We start from the raw sequence: 15,937 nt of genomic DNA, 5'->3' as shown, positions 1-15,937 counted from the left end.
AATAATAATAAAATAAATAAAAACAATAAAAACAATACCCATACAATGTCAAATATTCAATCCAGAGTCCATGCCAAAAACAAAAAGTATTGCAAAAATGCAATATGTGGATGTGCAAATAAGCAATAGTAGTGCAAAATAAAGAACATCAAAGGCTAATTGCCATTGAGTAATAAAATTGCACTAGGAATAAACGAGACCTGAAATCTTTTAGTCCTCCTCATAGGAGCCCTAAAACGACGGCCTGAGGGCAGAAGCTCAAACTCTTTTTTCAGTGGATGATTAGAACAATCCAAAACAGCATTAGCCTTTCTCAGGACCTGTCTGTTATAGATGGACATTACCCCGGCCTGCTGACTGCCTGAGATTTTTCCAGCAGTTTTGACAAGACTGCCAAGATGACTCTTGCCTTACAATATAAGGCGCCTTGGGGCAACTGTTTGTTGTGATTTGGCGCTATATAAAAATAAATTGATTGATTGATTGATTGATTGACTCTTATTTGGACAATTCAAATTTCCAAACCAAGCAACAATACAAAAAGTCAAAACTGATTCAATAAAACTTCTATAAAAAAGAGTCATCATCTCAGAAGAAACCTGGAAGGTTCTCATCTTCCTCAAAAAGAACAATCTTTGCTGAACCTTTTTAAGAGATAACATCAACATGAGGTTCAAAGCAAAGTTTATTATCAAGGACCACACCCAGATATTTATAGCTCTCCACCATCTCAACATCAACATTTTTTAAGAACAGTTGGTGATGGAAAACAGGTAGACTTCCTAAAATCAATAATCATATCTTTAGTTTTTGACACATTCAATTCCAGAAAAGACTCCTCACACCAAGAGACAAAGTCATCAACAGCAGGCCCGTGGTCCTGCTCATCTCCCTGAAGAAGACTGACAATAACTGTATCATCAGCAAACTTTAAGATGTGTCTATTACTGACACTGCTGCGGCACTCATTAGTGTACAAAATAAAGAGCAGGGGTGACAAGCAGCAACCCTGAGGAGAGCCAGTAGAAGAGGGGGAGCACACGAGAAAGAACACCATTGACTCTCACACACTGTGACCTATGAGTTAAAAAGTCAGTTATCCAACTAATCAGGTGAGGATCAAGTTTAAAATGATGGAAGAGCCTATCAGCAAGCAAAAAGGGTTGGATGGTATTGAATGCTGAGGAAAAGTCTATAAATAAGAGTCTGGCATGTGTCTTCTGCCCCTCCAAATGCCTAAACAAAAAGTGCAGTAATGTTACCACTGCATCCTCGACACCTCTGCCAGCTCGGTATGCAAACTGCAGTGGGTCAAGCTGTTGTTCAACATGCAACAAAATTTCTGATCTGATAATCTTCTCAAAAGTCTTCATTACTAAAGAAGTCAAAGCTATAGGCCTGAAATCATTAAATACTTTGGGGGGCCACTCTTTGCTATTGGAACAATAACCGAATGTTTCCAAAGCTTAGGTACTTTGTGCAGCTCAAGAGACCGTGAAAAAATATAATGGAAAATGCTGCTCAGCTGATCCGCACACGTTTTTTAATACTTTACCACAGATATTATCAGGTCCAGGGCTCTTAGCCTTAGTTTCTTAAAAGATTTGCCACATCATCCACATCAATAGAAAATGCTGGAGACATTGTCAAAGTATCTTTAAAAACACCTGTCCATGCAATAAAATTCTGATCTGGTCAGTGTCAGTTTGTACAGGGGTCAAAGTTAAAGCCTGCTCCAATTTTGGTAAAAAGTGATACAAATTATTGGTGAGCTAATATGATTAATAAATGGAATAGTTTTGATTGTGTGACTGTTTGGTCTCCAAAGTAAAGGTCAAACAAGGTCAATGTCCATTGGATTCTATGACATGTGACATATGTTACCCTGTACATGATAATTAAGCATGATACATGGTGCAAACTATTCCTTTTTAAAACCCTGTTACCTCAACTAATAATTTGCATCATTTTTTTACCAAAATTGGAGCAACTTTAACTTTGACCCCTGTACAAACTGAAATTGACCTTTGCCACCATTTTTGCTGTTTTTACCCGATAACTTCTAATCATTCAATCATAGATAGCCCAATCTATACCTTTTTGGAATCTTTCCGATCACACAAATAACGTGGTGTAGTTTCAAAATGATTTCAACATTTTTAATTTTGACCCCTGTGTAATTCTTCAACTGACCCCTACCTGGCCACCTACTGAAAATTCAAGTGGCCAGTCGGTTTGTTCAAAAGAGCAATGTCTATGGAGTATTTGTGCCAACCTTGGTGCTTGTATCACCATTTGCACGATTGTTTCAGTTATCTGCTGCACTACACTCCGCCAGTACGTTGGACATTTTTTTTTTCTGATTCTGGGAAATGATGTTTTTCTCAGTATCTTTCACATTGAGTTTAGTCTGAACCATCTGGATTAGCTGTTTTGAACATGAATTTGATTGGACACAAATCAACACGGTTAACATAGGGTTCGTTAATATCAACCACTATACTGGCTGATTTACCCATTTCGTTTTTGAGTGTACCATGGTGACTGAATCAGCAAACTTGTGTCCCACCTGAGAATCAGCCAGTCGAGCTGGATCAGGAGAGAGATAAAAACGAATACCATCCACAGCTCCGGGCAATGTCAGACCACGGATCAGCAAGACAAATATCATGACATAAGGAAAGGTTGCTGTAAAGTAGGCAACCTGACAGAAGAAACAAAATCACAATGACAAAATCAATAAAGTCCACTCACAATGCGAGTAACATTATGTTCTAAATCATATACAGTACAGTCCTGCTGAGATTTTGTCACACAAGATTTCATTAGGGTTTGGTGTAATCTTTGATTATTTTATTTTATTTTGCAGGTCATTCAGGATTGTCCAGACAATGCTGTTTCATTCATAAAATGAACTCACCTTTCCTGAGGACTTGACTCCTTTCCAGACACAGAAGAAACAAACAATCCAGCTCAGCAGAAGACACCCTACCAGGTCCCAGCGGAGACTACCCACCTCTTCAATTCCTCGTGACAAACCCAAGATTCTTCTCCTGAACATAATAAATGTTTAAAAATGTTTCCTTTTACATTTGCAAAAAAAAAAAAAAAAAAAAAAAAGCACCAAAATTAAAGGATTTGTGTATACGTACTGCCAGAATTCTTCAGATGAAGAAATGAGATTTTGGTCTTTTGATGAATGATTCTGTCCACGATCGATGCAATGTTCTTGTAGTATGAAAACAAAAACATGTCAGAGCATAGGAACTCAAAGTCATCATTTGTTCTTTGCAATCTAATACTGTCTATTTTTTATTTTTGCGGAGGCACGCACGCGCGCGCGCACACACACAGACACGTCTGGCTCTAAAAAATGTTATCTGTGCTTTTTGCAGCAGTGTATACTATAAATACGTTGGCCTGTTATGAGCTGTGTTACACCTTCAGAGCAGCTAAAAGGGCATATTCCCAAAAACTTGAAGGTTTCTGTCTAGACAACAACATGCACAGTATGTGGCAGGGAATCCAATCAGTCACTAACTACAGGAGAAACTCAGACACGGAGGTCAGAGACAACACCCTCCCAGACTGTCTCAACAGTTTTTATGATGCCAGATTTGACAGACTTAACACAGACTCTCCCACAAACTCCCGTAACCCCGACGACTGTCATTTAGGTGTTATACAGTCGAGTTCTAAGGGCTTTGAAACAGGTGAACCTCTGGAATGCAGCAGGTCCAGACGTTGTCTCAGAGTTCTAAAGGCCTGTGTAGAACAAATGGCAGGTATGTACACAGACATCTTCAGTCACTACATTTACATGCCGTTAATATTCGAGATAAGGTCAATATTCCGGTTTCTAAATCATTAGGAATAACCCGCTTACATGCTTAAGCAGCCAGAGTTACTCCTGTATACATGGTCATTGGTATCATTTGGAATATCTCCATCTAAACAGCGATGCACGTCTTCCACCGGTGCCTGATTTGGTCTGGCGTTCGTACAAATCCTGCTTCGCATAACTTTTCGGCCACCTTCTTGTAAATGTTACTATCTCAGTACTTTCTACCGTTAATAAAAGACATTATATTCATGTCTTTCACGATACTAATAAAGTACTCGGTTTCTTCCTCGCTCCAAAAGTGTGGTGCTGTGCTGCCGCGTCTGGATTTCCCCATGCTTGTTTATCTCTGCTTCTGTGGTGTCCGGTGGGTTGCACACGGTGCATACAAGTAGTTGCCGTACTCAAAAGACCAAGATTCCTTGCGGACAGAACATGCGCAGAACACAAAATAATGTTCCTTTCTATGGGGATATTCCGATGTGCGTTTATATGACCTGATATTCGGGTTAGAAAAGGAGTAACCCAGGGGTCGTATTCGGGTTTTTTAAAAACCGGAATATGAGCATATTCGGGGTTTTGCGGGTGTTTACATGCCTGTGTGTAACCGGGTTATTGCTAATATTCCGGTTCTGAAAGGGTTATTGGCTGCATGTAAACATAGTCACTGTCTCTCTTGAACAGTCAACAGTCCCTCCACCATCATTCCCACATAGAAACCAGAGACATCCACCCTGAATGACTTCAGGCCAGTGTCACACACATCAGTCTCCATGAAAAGTCTGGAAAAGCTGGTGCTTAATGATTTCAACTCCATAGTGATGGGAACAATTGACCCCCTTCAATTTGCCTAATGTCCAAACTGATCAGAGGAAGATGCGGTAGCCATTGTAGAAATATTGTTTACTTTATAGTCTTTTAGCTACATTTTATTTTCAGCACTGCCAGTGTTAGCATAATTAATGAATAATGTACTCATTCTGTATTGACTGGTACAAGGCTGATGGTTTTCTTCTGCTCATATGATTATGTTTGAATGTTGTCTGCTGAATTTGCCTACTGTGTGACCTGAATTATGACCTGAAATAACCACTGTGCCTGTGCGTGCTAAAAAGTGCTGATAAACCAATATTGAGACAGGATGTGAAAACCTGTTTTTCGATTTTTCCGATGTTTCATGTAACTGAGATGAGGCCAAGTTGTTTTTCTTGTGGGCAATCAGGGGACGAGGTCAAGTTGTTTTTCTCATTGAGGCAGGGGTGACACATGCAGTATAGACAGGATGGTGGGGGCGGTGTATGATATTTCCTTTTTAGGTCATGATCAGCATTTGGACACAAGAAAAAACAAGACTGTACTGCATTTGGAATGGAAGTAGACCAATAAGAAGACAGACAGAGTAGTTTTGGCATTGTCTGGGGTAGGGTTTTATTTTTTATTCTGAAAGGGTTCATGTTTAGTTAGACGGGGTTCCTGCTCAGAGCGCCTGACAGCTCCTCAGACGATGTCTGATTGCTAGGGCAAACTAAGTGTGAATCCAGAGACTCTCTGTTATTGTTACTTTGGCTCATTCTCTGTAATAAAGGCGATTTCAGCTGAGAACTGGTGCGAGTCCTGGTCATCCTTCTTCCATCAACGATCGTGCGAGGTGGTATCTAATAGGTAATTGTGTGATATTCCTGGTTGGTTGTCTCAGGTCTTATTGTGTACACTTGTGTGATAGTTGGTGAAAAGGACCATCCCAACACCATAGCCCTCCACCACACCCTCCAACATCTGGACCACAGTGGAACATATGCCAGGATGCTCTTCCTCAACTACACCTCTGCCTTCAACATCATCCACCCAAAAAAGCTGATTAGAAAACTGTCTGACCTGGGGGTTCCGACCGCCACCTGCAACTGGGTTCTGGATTTCCTCACAGACAACCCGTAGGTTGTATAGATGAGAGGGAAAGTTTCCGCTGAGCTTACAATCAGCACCGGATCACCTCAGGGCTGCTGCCTCAGCCCTAAACTCTTCACCCTATACATCCACAACTGTGTATCCAACATGGACAACACAGTCTTCATCAAATACACTGATGACACAACCATCCCAGGCCTCATCAAGGGTAGGGATGAGATTGGGTACAGGGTGGTGGTCAACAGCACACTTGACTACAGAGAGGAAAACGATCTCATCCTCAATGTTGGAAAGAAAACAGAAATCACTGACTTCAGGAAGAAAGCCCCTCAACTGAACCCCCTCAGCATCAAGGGTACTGAAGTAATGAAAGTGGACAGCCACAAGATCTTCGGCCTTTATGTGTCATTTGATCTGAGCTGATCTGCAAACACTGCAGCCACTGTGGAAAAAGCTCAGAAGCGGCTGCATTTCATCAGACTGCTCAGGAAGGCCGGGCTCAACTGCCATCCCCTCACACGAGCCTACACAGGCCTGGTGGAGGGTATATCCTCCAGAGGTGTCAAATCCGGCTTCAGAAAGTAAAAACCCTCCCATGTGTTGCTTCTACCTGTGCACCTAAAACAGGTGATCTCAATAATTAGCTCATCCACCTGCCCGAAGAGCTGAACCAATTACAATCAGCTGGTTTATTGGGAAGATGGAACAAATATGTGGCTGGACTTTTACTTTCTGAAGTTGGATTTGACACCTCTGGTATCCTCACCACGGCATCTCAGTGTGGTATGGCAACAGCACTCAGGCAGAGAGGAAGGCTCTCCAGATAGTTGTAAAAACAGCTGAAAAAATGATCAGGACTGAACTTCATCAATGGACTCAATTTACAGACAAGGATACAAAAACAGGGCACAGCACATTATCAGGGACCCTCACCACCCTGCCCACTTTCTCCTCAGGCCAAAACACAGCTTACAGCCTGAGGAAAAGTAGAGCAAACAGCATCATTACACCCAGCACTCCATTCCTGTGTTGTGTTTTTTTTTGGTCACAGTCAGACTGATGCCATCCGTGAACTCAGAGTAAAGGACTGTTCACAACCAAAATCCACTGGGCAATATTTATCACGCAACTATAACCTAATGTGCAATATTTTATTTTATTCCTTTGGAAATAAGAGTTAGTGGTGCAATATATGTTTGATCTACATGTGCAATATCCACTGTGTTGGAATACAAGTGTGCAATAACTGCTGTTTTCTCTCTCTCTCTCTCTCTCTCTCTCTCTCTCTCTCTCTCTCTCTCTCTCTCTCTCTCTCTCTCTCTCTCTCTCTCTCTCTCTCTCTCTCTCTCTCTCTATATATTAGGTGCACCGAGTATTCTTTTTGTGGTGTCCAAAAACAACAATTTGATATTGGTATAGTGTTATACTTTTATTTTCACATGAGCTCTGCACAAGAATTCCAATGTACCCAACCTTGCATGTGAGTACAAATGGCAAATAAAGTCTTAAAGTCTCTTTCCGTCTAGCCAGTGGGCACTGGATGGTGGAAATGACATCAGTATTGCCTTAAAGGCTAAGCACAATAGCAAATGAGCAAATATTAACATTGCAGTGACATCAACAATGCTGTTACCTTAACATTACACTGCATGATCAAATTTGATATTGAATGTACGAGGTCTGTGAGAAAAGTATCCTACCTTATTATTTTTTTTAAAACTATATGGATTTGAATCACGTGTGATTACATCAGCCAAGCTTGAACCCTCGTGGGCATGCAAGAGTTTTTTCACGCCTGTCGGTGACGTCATTCGCCTGTGAGCACGCCTTGTGGAAGGAGTGGTCCAGCCCCCTTGTCGGAATTCCTTTGTCTGAGCAGTTGCTGAGAGACTGGCGCTGTGCTTGATCAAAATTTTTTCAAAAACTGTGAGGCACATCCGAGTGGACACCATTCGAGAAATTCAGCTGGTTTTCGGTAAAAATTTTAATGGCTGATGAGAGATTTTGGATTGTTTCTATCGCTTTAAGGACTTCCCACGGAGTGGGACGTCGCGCAGCACTCTGAGGCGACGTCGTCATCCTGTTTCAAGCTGAAAACCTCCAAATTTAAGCCTCTGTTGACCCAGGACGTCGTGAGAGAACAGAGAACTTTCAGAAGAGGTCGGAATCAGCAGTTTATCCGGACATTCCACTGTTAAAGGAGATTTTTTTAATGAAAGACGTGCGGACGGATTGGTGCGTCGGCTTGCCTGCCACAGGAAAAGCACCTCCGTTGGAAGCCTTAAGGACAAGTTGGAACATGCCCTGCTGTTAAACAATTTCTCAGATACTCACTCAACTGAAAGCCACCAAAAGCCACCTGGATTTTACAAATGGTTATCAACACAGAGGTGTTTTTCCTGTGGCGGGCGTCCGCATGTCTTTCATTAAAAAAATCTCCTTTAACAGTGGAATGTCCAGATAAACTGTTGATTCCGACCTCTTCTGAAAGTTCTCTGTTCTCTCACGACGTCCTGGGTCAACAGAGGCTTAAATTTGGAGGTTTTCAGCTTGAAACAGGATGACGACGTCGCCTCGGAGCGCTGCGCAACGTCCCGCTCCGTGGGAAGTCCTTAAAGCGATAGAAACAATCCAAAATCTCTCATCAGCCGTTAAAATTTTCACCGAAAACCAGCTGAATTTCTCGAATGGTGTCCACTTGGATGTGCCTCACAGTTTTTGAAAAAATTTTGATCAAGCACAGCGCCAGTCTCTCAAAAACGTCTCAGACAAAGGAATTCCGACGAGGGGGCTGGACCACTCCTTCCACAAGGCGTGCTCACAGGCAACGTCACCGACAGGCGTGAAAAAACTCACGCATGCGCACGAGGGTTCAAGCTTGGCTGATGTAATCACACGTGATTCAAATCCATATAGTTTTTTTAAAAAATAAAACTGTCGGTTTCTTTTCTCGCAGACCTTGTATATACAACTCCTGGCAAAAATTATGGAATCACCGGCCTCAGAGGATGTTCATTCAGTTGTTTAATTTTGTAGAAAAAAAGCAGATCACAGACATGACACAAAACTAAAGTCATTTCAAATGGCAACTTTCTGGCTTTAAGAAACACTATAAGAAATCAGGAAAAAAAATTGTGGCAGTCAGTAATGGTTACTTTTTTAGACCAAGCAGAGGGAAAAAAATATGGACTCACTCAATTCTGAGGAAAAAATGATGGAATCATGAAAAACAAAAGAACGCTCCAACACATCACTAGTATTTTGTTGCACCACCTCTGGCTTTTATAACAGCTTGCAGTCTCTGAGGCATGGACTTAATGAGTGACAAACAGTACTCTTCATCAATCTGGCTCCAACTTTCTCTGATTGCTGTTGCCAGATCAGCTTTGCAGGTTGGAGCCTTGTCATGGATCATTTTCTTCAACTTCCACCAAGATTTTCAATTGGATTAAGATCCGGACTATTGCAGGCCATGACATTGACCCTATGTGTCTTTTTGCAAGGAATGTTTTCACAGTTTTTGCTCTATGGCAAGATGCATTATCATCTTGAAAAATGATTTCATCATCCCCAAACATCCTTTCAATTGATGGGATAAGAAAAGTGTCCAAAATATCAATGTAAACTTGTGCATTTATTGATGATGTAATGACAGCCATCTCCCCAGTGCCTTTACCTGACATGCAGCCCCATATCATCAATGACTGTGGAAATTTACATGTTCTCTTCAGGAAGTCATCTTTATAAATCTCACTGGAACGGCACCAAACAAAAGTTCCAGCATCATTACCTTGCCCAATGCAGATTCAAGATTCATCACTGAATATGACTTTCATCCAGTCATCCACAGTCCACGATTGCTTTTCCTTAGCCCATTGTAACCTTGTTTTTTTTCTGTTTAGGTGTTAATGATGGCTTTCATTTAGCTTTTCTGTATGTAAATCCCATTTCCTTTAGGCGGTTTCTTACAGTTCGGTCACATACGTGGACTCCAGTTTCCTCCCATTCGTTCCTCATTTGTTTTGTTGTGCATTTTCGATTTTTGAGACATATTGCTTTAAGTTTTCTGTCTTGACGCTTTGATGTCTTCCTTGGTCTACCAGTATGTTTGCCTTTAACATCCTTCCCATGTTGTTTGTATTTGGTCCAGAGTTTAGACACAGCTGACTGTGAACAACCAACATCTTTTGAAACATTGCGTGATGATTTACCTTCTTTTAAGAGTTTGATAATCCTCTCCTTTGTTTCAATTGACATCTCTCATGTTGGAGCCATGATTCATGTCAGTCCACTTGGTGCAACAGCTCTCCAAGGTGTGATCACTCCTTTTTAGATGCAGACTAACGAGCAGATCTGATTTGATGCAGGTGTTAGTTTTGGGGAAGAAAATTTACAGGGTGATTCCATAATTTATTCCTCAGAATTGAGTGAGTCCATATTTTTTTCCCTCTGCTTGGTCTAAAAAAAGTAACCGTTACTGACTGCCACAATTATTTTTCCTGATTTCTTACAGTGTTTCTTAAAGCCAGAAAGTTGCCATTTGAAATGACTTTAGTTTTGTGTCATATCTGTGATCTGCTTTTTTTCTACAAAACTAAACAACTGAATGAACATCCTCCGAGGCCGGTGATTCCATAATTATTGCCAGGGGTTGTATACACACACATACACACTGCTCAAAAATTTAAAGGAACTCTTTGAAAACACATCAGATCTCAATGTAAAAAAACAAACAAACATGCTGATATCTTTCCTGATATGGTCTGAGTAATGTGTTAGGAACGAAAGGATGCCACATCACCTCTGCAAATCCTCTTTCCAAGTTCCAGGTCTTGCTAAAAAGTTACAGATTTCACCTATGAAGCGAGATTTATGATATGTAGTATACAGTACTGCAACATTTTAGAAATAGTTAATATGCTCAATCTTACTCACTAATCTTCAACCGCTTACTCCAATTAAGGGTCACTGGGGGCCTGGAGCCCATCCCAACAGTTACTGGGCGTGAGCCAGTGTACACCCTGGACAGGACACCAGTCTGTCGCAGGGCCACATACAGACAAACACATTCACAACTGCACGAACACCTACGGGCAACTTTAACATTCCATTTCACCTAACTTGCATGCCTTTGGTTGCGGGAGGAAGCCGGAGCACCCGGAGAGAACCCACACAAACACGGGGAGAACACGCAAACTCCACACAGAAAGGCCACAGGATGGAATTGATCCTATGACCTTCTTGCTGTGAGGCAACAGTGCTTACCACTAATAGACTGCACAAATACATGCCCACAATTCATCTTTGAAACATATAATTATTCCCAAAGGAGACACATGTTTTTATGTGTTCTGAAACTGTTCAAAAGCCAGGTTGTATTATAGCAGTGGATGCCACTGGCAATAACCACCAGCATTGTGTTCCTTCTGACCGCTAATTCTATGTGTTCACTAGAGGTGGGCAGATCGATCCTAATATCGATAATATTGATACCAACGCTGGTATTGATATTGAATGATCCTTGTGTAAAAAGATCGATACTCAAGCTTTTTTTCTCTCCCGCATGCACTGACTGCTGCGCACGCAGATTCATCAAAGTCTACTCTCTGTCTGTAAGAGCAGCACTGCATTGTGTCACACAACACAGAGCAGCGCACCCTCCCCCCTCTGGTCTTTTGTTGTTGTGCCGCCATGTGGCTCAGCGGCGCCAGCCAATGTTGTTGTGGTGAGTTAATTTTGTTGTATTGTGGTTTGTCAGCCCTCTGACTCAGGAGATTTTGTTTTAAGTTGTGTGGAGTGATATTTTTTTTAAACAAAAATGTTGATTGTGATAAAGTATTTTGTTGTCACGTACAATGTTTGGCGAAATTCTATCCTAGGTCTTTTGGATCCTTTGGATCTATGAAGCTTAAATATGAAAGAGTATCGGTATCGGTATCGCTATAGGCGATACTGGGCCTGCATTTACTTGGTATTGGATCAATACCAAAATTCCCGGTGTCGCCCACCTCTAGTGTCCACACATTGTGTGCTAAAATCATTTCCTTGTCAGTAAAACCACTCATTCCTGGATTTGTTCTCTGAATAGCAATGCACCAGGTTCCAGTGCATCTCTTTCAATAAAGAGATAAACAAGTGACAACATGATTATCTATATGCAAAACACCCTTGGAAAATGTGGACCATAAAACCACTCTCTTTGCAGCTTGTATCCTCATTTGCCACTTTAGCTGGGAGGAAATATCATCACAATGTGCACCTGGACATGCCCCAAATGTATTTGCACTATTTACACAGCCTGTTTTTACGTCCACCATCGGGATTGGGGACTTTGTGTCTCATCAGGAATACCTCAACTTACACATAGAGAATTTTAGATTGGACAAAGCATGGAGTTTCTTGAGGGATTTCAAAACTTACCTGTTTTGGGAGTATTTAATGACAAACTAATTCACGATTAATTAAAAAAATTTATGAAGTGCAAATAATATCTACCTTAATAACCTGTGTATATTCAAATGCACAGACTATGTGTGTACCTGTGTTCCAGGTGTTGTTGCAGTGAGCCCAGGGGAGTTCAGCACTGAAGGAAGATATGAGGTAAAGAAAAGCCCAGGCCAGGATGACGATGTAATAAATGACTTGGTACAGCCCAATCATTTGAGTGCCGTAGCCTAAACCTGGTGGAAAAACATAGTTAGATTAATATGCATATGTCGCGGACATGAACAAGCGAAAATCATCAGCATCTCACCATGTCATTTAGGTCCTTCAGACTTTATTTTGAGTAAATGCTTCAGGGGAGCATTAGCATGGCAAAAACCTTCCAGCTTCAGGGGGGCTCTGCCCCCCAGACCCTCCACCTTTTTAAGCATTTTCCTTATTTTGCCTTTCATCTTCTGGGGGGCACTGCCTCCCATACCCCCACCTTTTTAAGCATTTTACTTATTTTGCTTTTCAACTGACCCCCCCTAATTACAGCTCTCTTAACCCCCTGCCACTTTAAGCATTTTTTAAATGTAGATGTAAATTAATATTCAAAGTTTTCAGCGAGTTGACAGTAGGGCTGTACAATATGGAAAAATTATTGTATCTCAATATTGTCATATAAATTGTCATGTAAATGTCACTTATATACATGCTGTCCATATTCTTGAGCTGCTTAGGTGGGTAGGGAGAGTTCCCATGGGATTAAAAAAAGCTTTTAAACCTACCATCCCCGGTTCTCAAGACCAGGTACCTAAGTGGCTCTACTCTCTCTCTTTTTTAGTAGGCTTCTGTTGTAGACTCTTTTTGTACAAGACTGAGACGAAACAGACGACACATTTAACAAAAAATGCACATCGCTATCGGGAGCTAAAGTAGCCGGTGCCAGTATGGGCGACGCCATCTTATGTATCTTATGTACTGTATATTTAGGTGTACCTTAGTAAACACTAGTAGAGATCCACCTTAGATATGGAATGTATAATAGAAGATATACCTTACTGAATTTTCATATCAATATATGATATTACTAGGATTTGACACAAAGCGCAGCAACAGTGAAAATGAAACATTCTTAACCAAAACAGTAATAATACCACACTCATTTTACACTCATCATAAGGTTAGGATATGGTGCCCTCCAAAAGTATTGGAACACTTGGAATTTCACACGTTTTAATTTGTTTATGTCATTTTAAATACAAGAAATCCCCAAACAAATAAAATAAAATAAAGAATAAAAATGTATAAAATTATCTTCCTCAAACTCAAACTGAAAGCAAATCTCTAAAATTTAAAAAACAAAAACCAAAACCTGTAAATAATAATCAGTTTTATTATTATGTATAGTTTGGACAATCTGTGACTGAATGTTATGGAGTTATGAGGTAAAAGCAGCAAGAATGGTGACAAAGGTCAGTTTCAGTTTGTACAGAGGTCAAAAGTTAAAGTTGCTCCATTTTTGCTCCAGCTGTATTTGTGCTGAGTTTGATGCTTGTATCACCATTTGAAGGATTGTTTCAGTTATCTGCTGCACTAATAAGCCAAGAGGGCATGAACCAGCTGCTGTCTGTTAGCTTAAACATGTGTATATAAGGCAACCTGAATTAAAGGAGAAATGCTGCTTTTAACAACTTGGACGTCATTTCTGGCATAAAATACAGTCGTTTACTCAAAAATATAAGTTTGGTGTGATTAGAAGTCCAATTTAATTCAAATCTGAAGCAAACATTTTTTTTTCTTCTACTAAGGTGGGTTAGAACTTTTTGTGGTACACAGCACTAACTACTATACAGGAGGAACCTAGCAGTCAAGGTGACTCAGTAATTTCAAAATGCAGGTCTTTCACCCAGACGTGTGGTGCCGTGACATGTCAATCATCTGTGTCTAATTAGATTTCAGGGGAGTCCAGTGAAACCCTGGCATCTGCTCTAGCTCCACCCATGCCAGGAAGTGTTCAACATTTGACATTTCCTGTTTCACTGTGACTGAAAATTTGACACTTCCTGTTTGAGTGTGAGGTTGCCACTGAGTTCGCACGAGATTCCATGGGATCTCGTCTGTCAATCCAGGAAGTGTTTGACATTTGAACATTTCCTGCTTTACTGTGGATTTGAAATTTGGCACTTCCTGTTTAGGACGCCCTGTACCATAAGCGAGCCTTGCGCTGCTTGCTCATATTATTTTTTCTTTAAGTGTTGAAGAATGCTAAACTGTCTAAATTTGAACAAACAATTATTTTATATAATACTGGAGACTGGTTACTGTTGCCTGAGTGGTCTGAGTGGTCTGTACACTTGTTTGCCAGGGGTGCACATGAGGAAGCCCAACAGGATGTTCCTTAAGCCCCAGTCTCACAGAGATAAAACTGTGATGTGATTTGATGTTGAAACTGCCTTTGGCCAGAGTCTGAACTACTGTTTATATAGGCTTTGAAGGATTATGTCAAAACTACTACACTGATTTTAACGAAATTTGCACCACAGATAGATATTAGGGCATGGAAGACTCCACTGAATTTTGGAGGTGATCTGGATTGGTGGGCATCACAAATCTCAGCTTGCTCTTGTTTATTTATTTCCTGAGCATTTTATTGCAAATATCTGGAATAAATTATTATTATATATTATTGTATTGTTATTATATGGGGGGGGGGGGGGGCTTTACAGGAGCAAAGCCCCCCGCTGTGTCTTTGTGTGGTTATTTTCCCTAATGGATCATCTAAGATGTCTGTGCTCCAGTATTTCATTATTCCCTTTGATCGACAGAGACTCAGACTCACAGAGTCAGTCTCAGACACGCTGGTATCATGTTCTGATCAGCGTCTTTTATCATGAAATCATGCTGAATTTATGTGGAAATGATTGTTGTACAAAAGCTTTAGATATCTGTCGCTGAGATAGATGATGACTGGTGTGCAGTTTTAAGTAGAAATAAGGCAATAATCAATGAATGGCTGCTTGCGCTCCAAAGTGACGCATGCGCAGTGAAGGCAGGGGGAACCAATCAGACTGCTGTTTGTTGTCACTGACAACCACACACACGAAGATGATTGTCAATAAAGCCAAGAAGCTGACGCCATGGTACAGGGTGGGTGTCCCCCCCTGAGGCGACCATGAGTGATTTTTACAGCCAGTATGCATGTGGCATGCTGCACAATGGATGCTTTAGATGCTAGTTTAGATGCTGAGTACAACGGCTGCAAGGTGAGTTTTTCCTCACGGAGTTCTAGCTCTGTGCTGACACATTCTAGCACACAGACTAAGTGAAATTTCACAACTTCTTTTGAAGAAAATCCTTCTCTCTTGTTCTATCAGACAAAACTAAACAACACTAAAAAACATCAGTCCTCCCTCAAAGATGATAAACTAATGTATTTTTTAACGGGGCCTGACAGGTTTTTTCAGTTGTTTACACACAATTTTGAAAACAGGGCTCCTTTTTTCAGAATATTCACGCAATTATCCAAACACTGCACTCAGTTTGCATAGCTCCTAGACTGTTTGAAAAATGACACACTTCAAGCAAAACATATACGGGACATTCCATAATTAGAGGACATTTTGGCATATACACTTCTTAAAAATAAATCTTCAGTTTTAGCATCTTATGTTGTATATTTAAGAAATATGGGTCATAAACTACTAAATTATGTGATATGTCAAGCTCAGCCATCAACGGTACTTTTTCCACCGCATATGTTTT

General features: G+C 40.8%; 1 protein-coding gene across 1 annotated transcript in view; it reads right to left on the bottom strand.

Moving 5' to 3' along the window:
- Positions 1–15,937, bottom strand: part of LOC117521187 (sodium- and chloride-dependent GABA transporter 2-like) — a 125,943-nt gene that overhangs the window by 93,409 nt on the left and 16,597 nt on the right. The window contains 4 exon segments of the mRNA XM_034182537.1: positions 2,570–2,704; positions 2,921–3,053; positions 3,153–3,228; positions 12,286–12,426. Of these exon segments, the coding sequence (XP_034038428.1) occupies positions 2,570–2,704; positions 2,921–3,053; positions 3,153–3,228; positions 12,286–12,426 (485 nt within the window).

This window comes from Thalassophryne amazonica, chromosome 12 (assembly GCF_902500255.1).
Source record: "Thalassophryne amazonica chromosome 12, fThaAma1.1, whole genome shotgun sequence".
NCBI classification, from domain to species: Eukaryota; Metazoa; Chordata; class Actinopteri; order Batrachoidiformes; family Batrachoididae; genus Thalassophryne; species Thalassophryne amazonica.
Note: the sequence above shows the minus strand (reverse complement) of the source record. Positions and strands in the feature narration are given on the sequence as shown.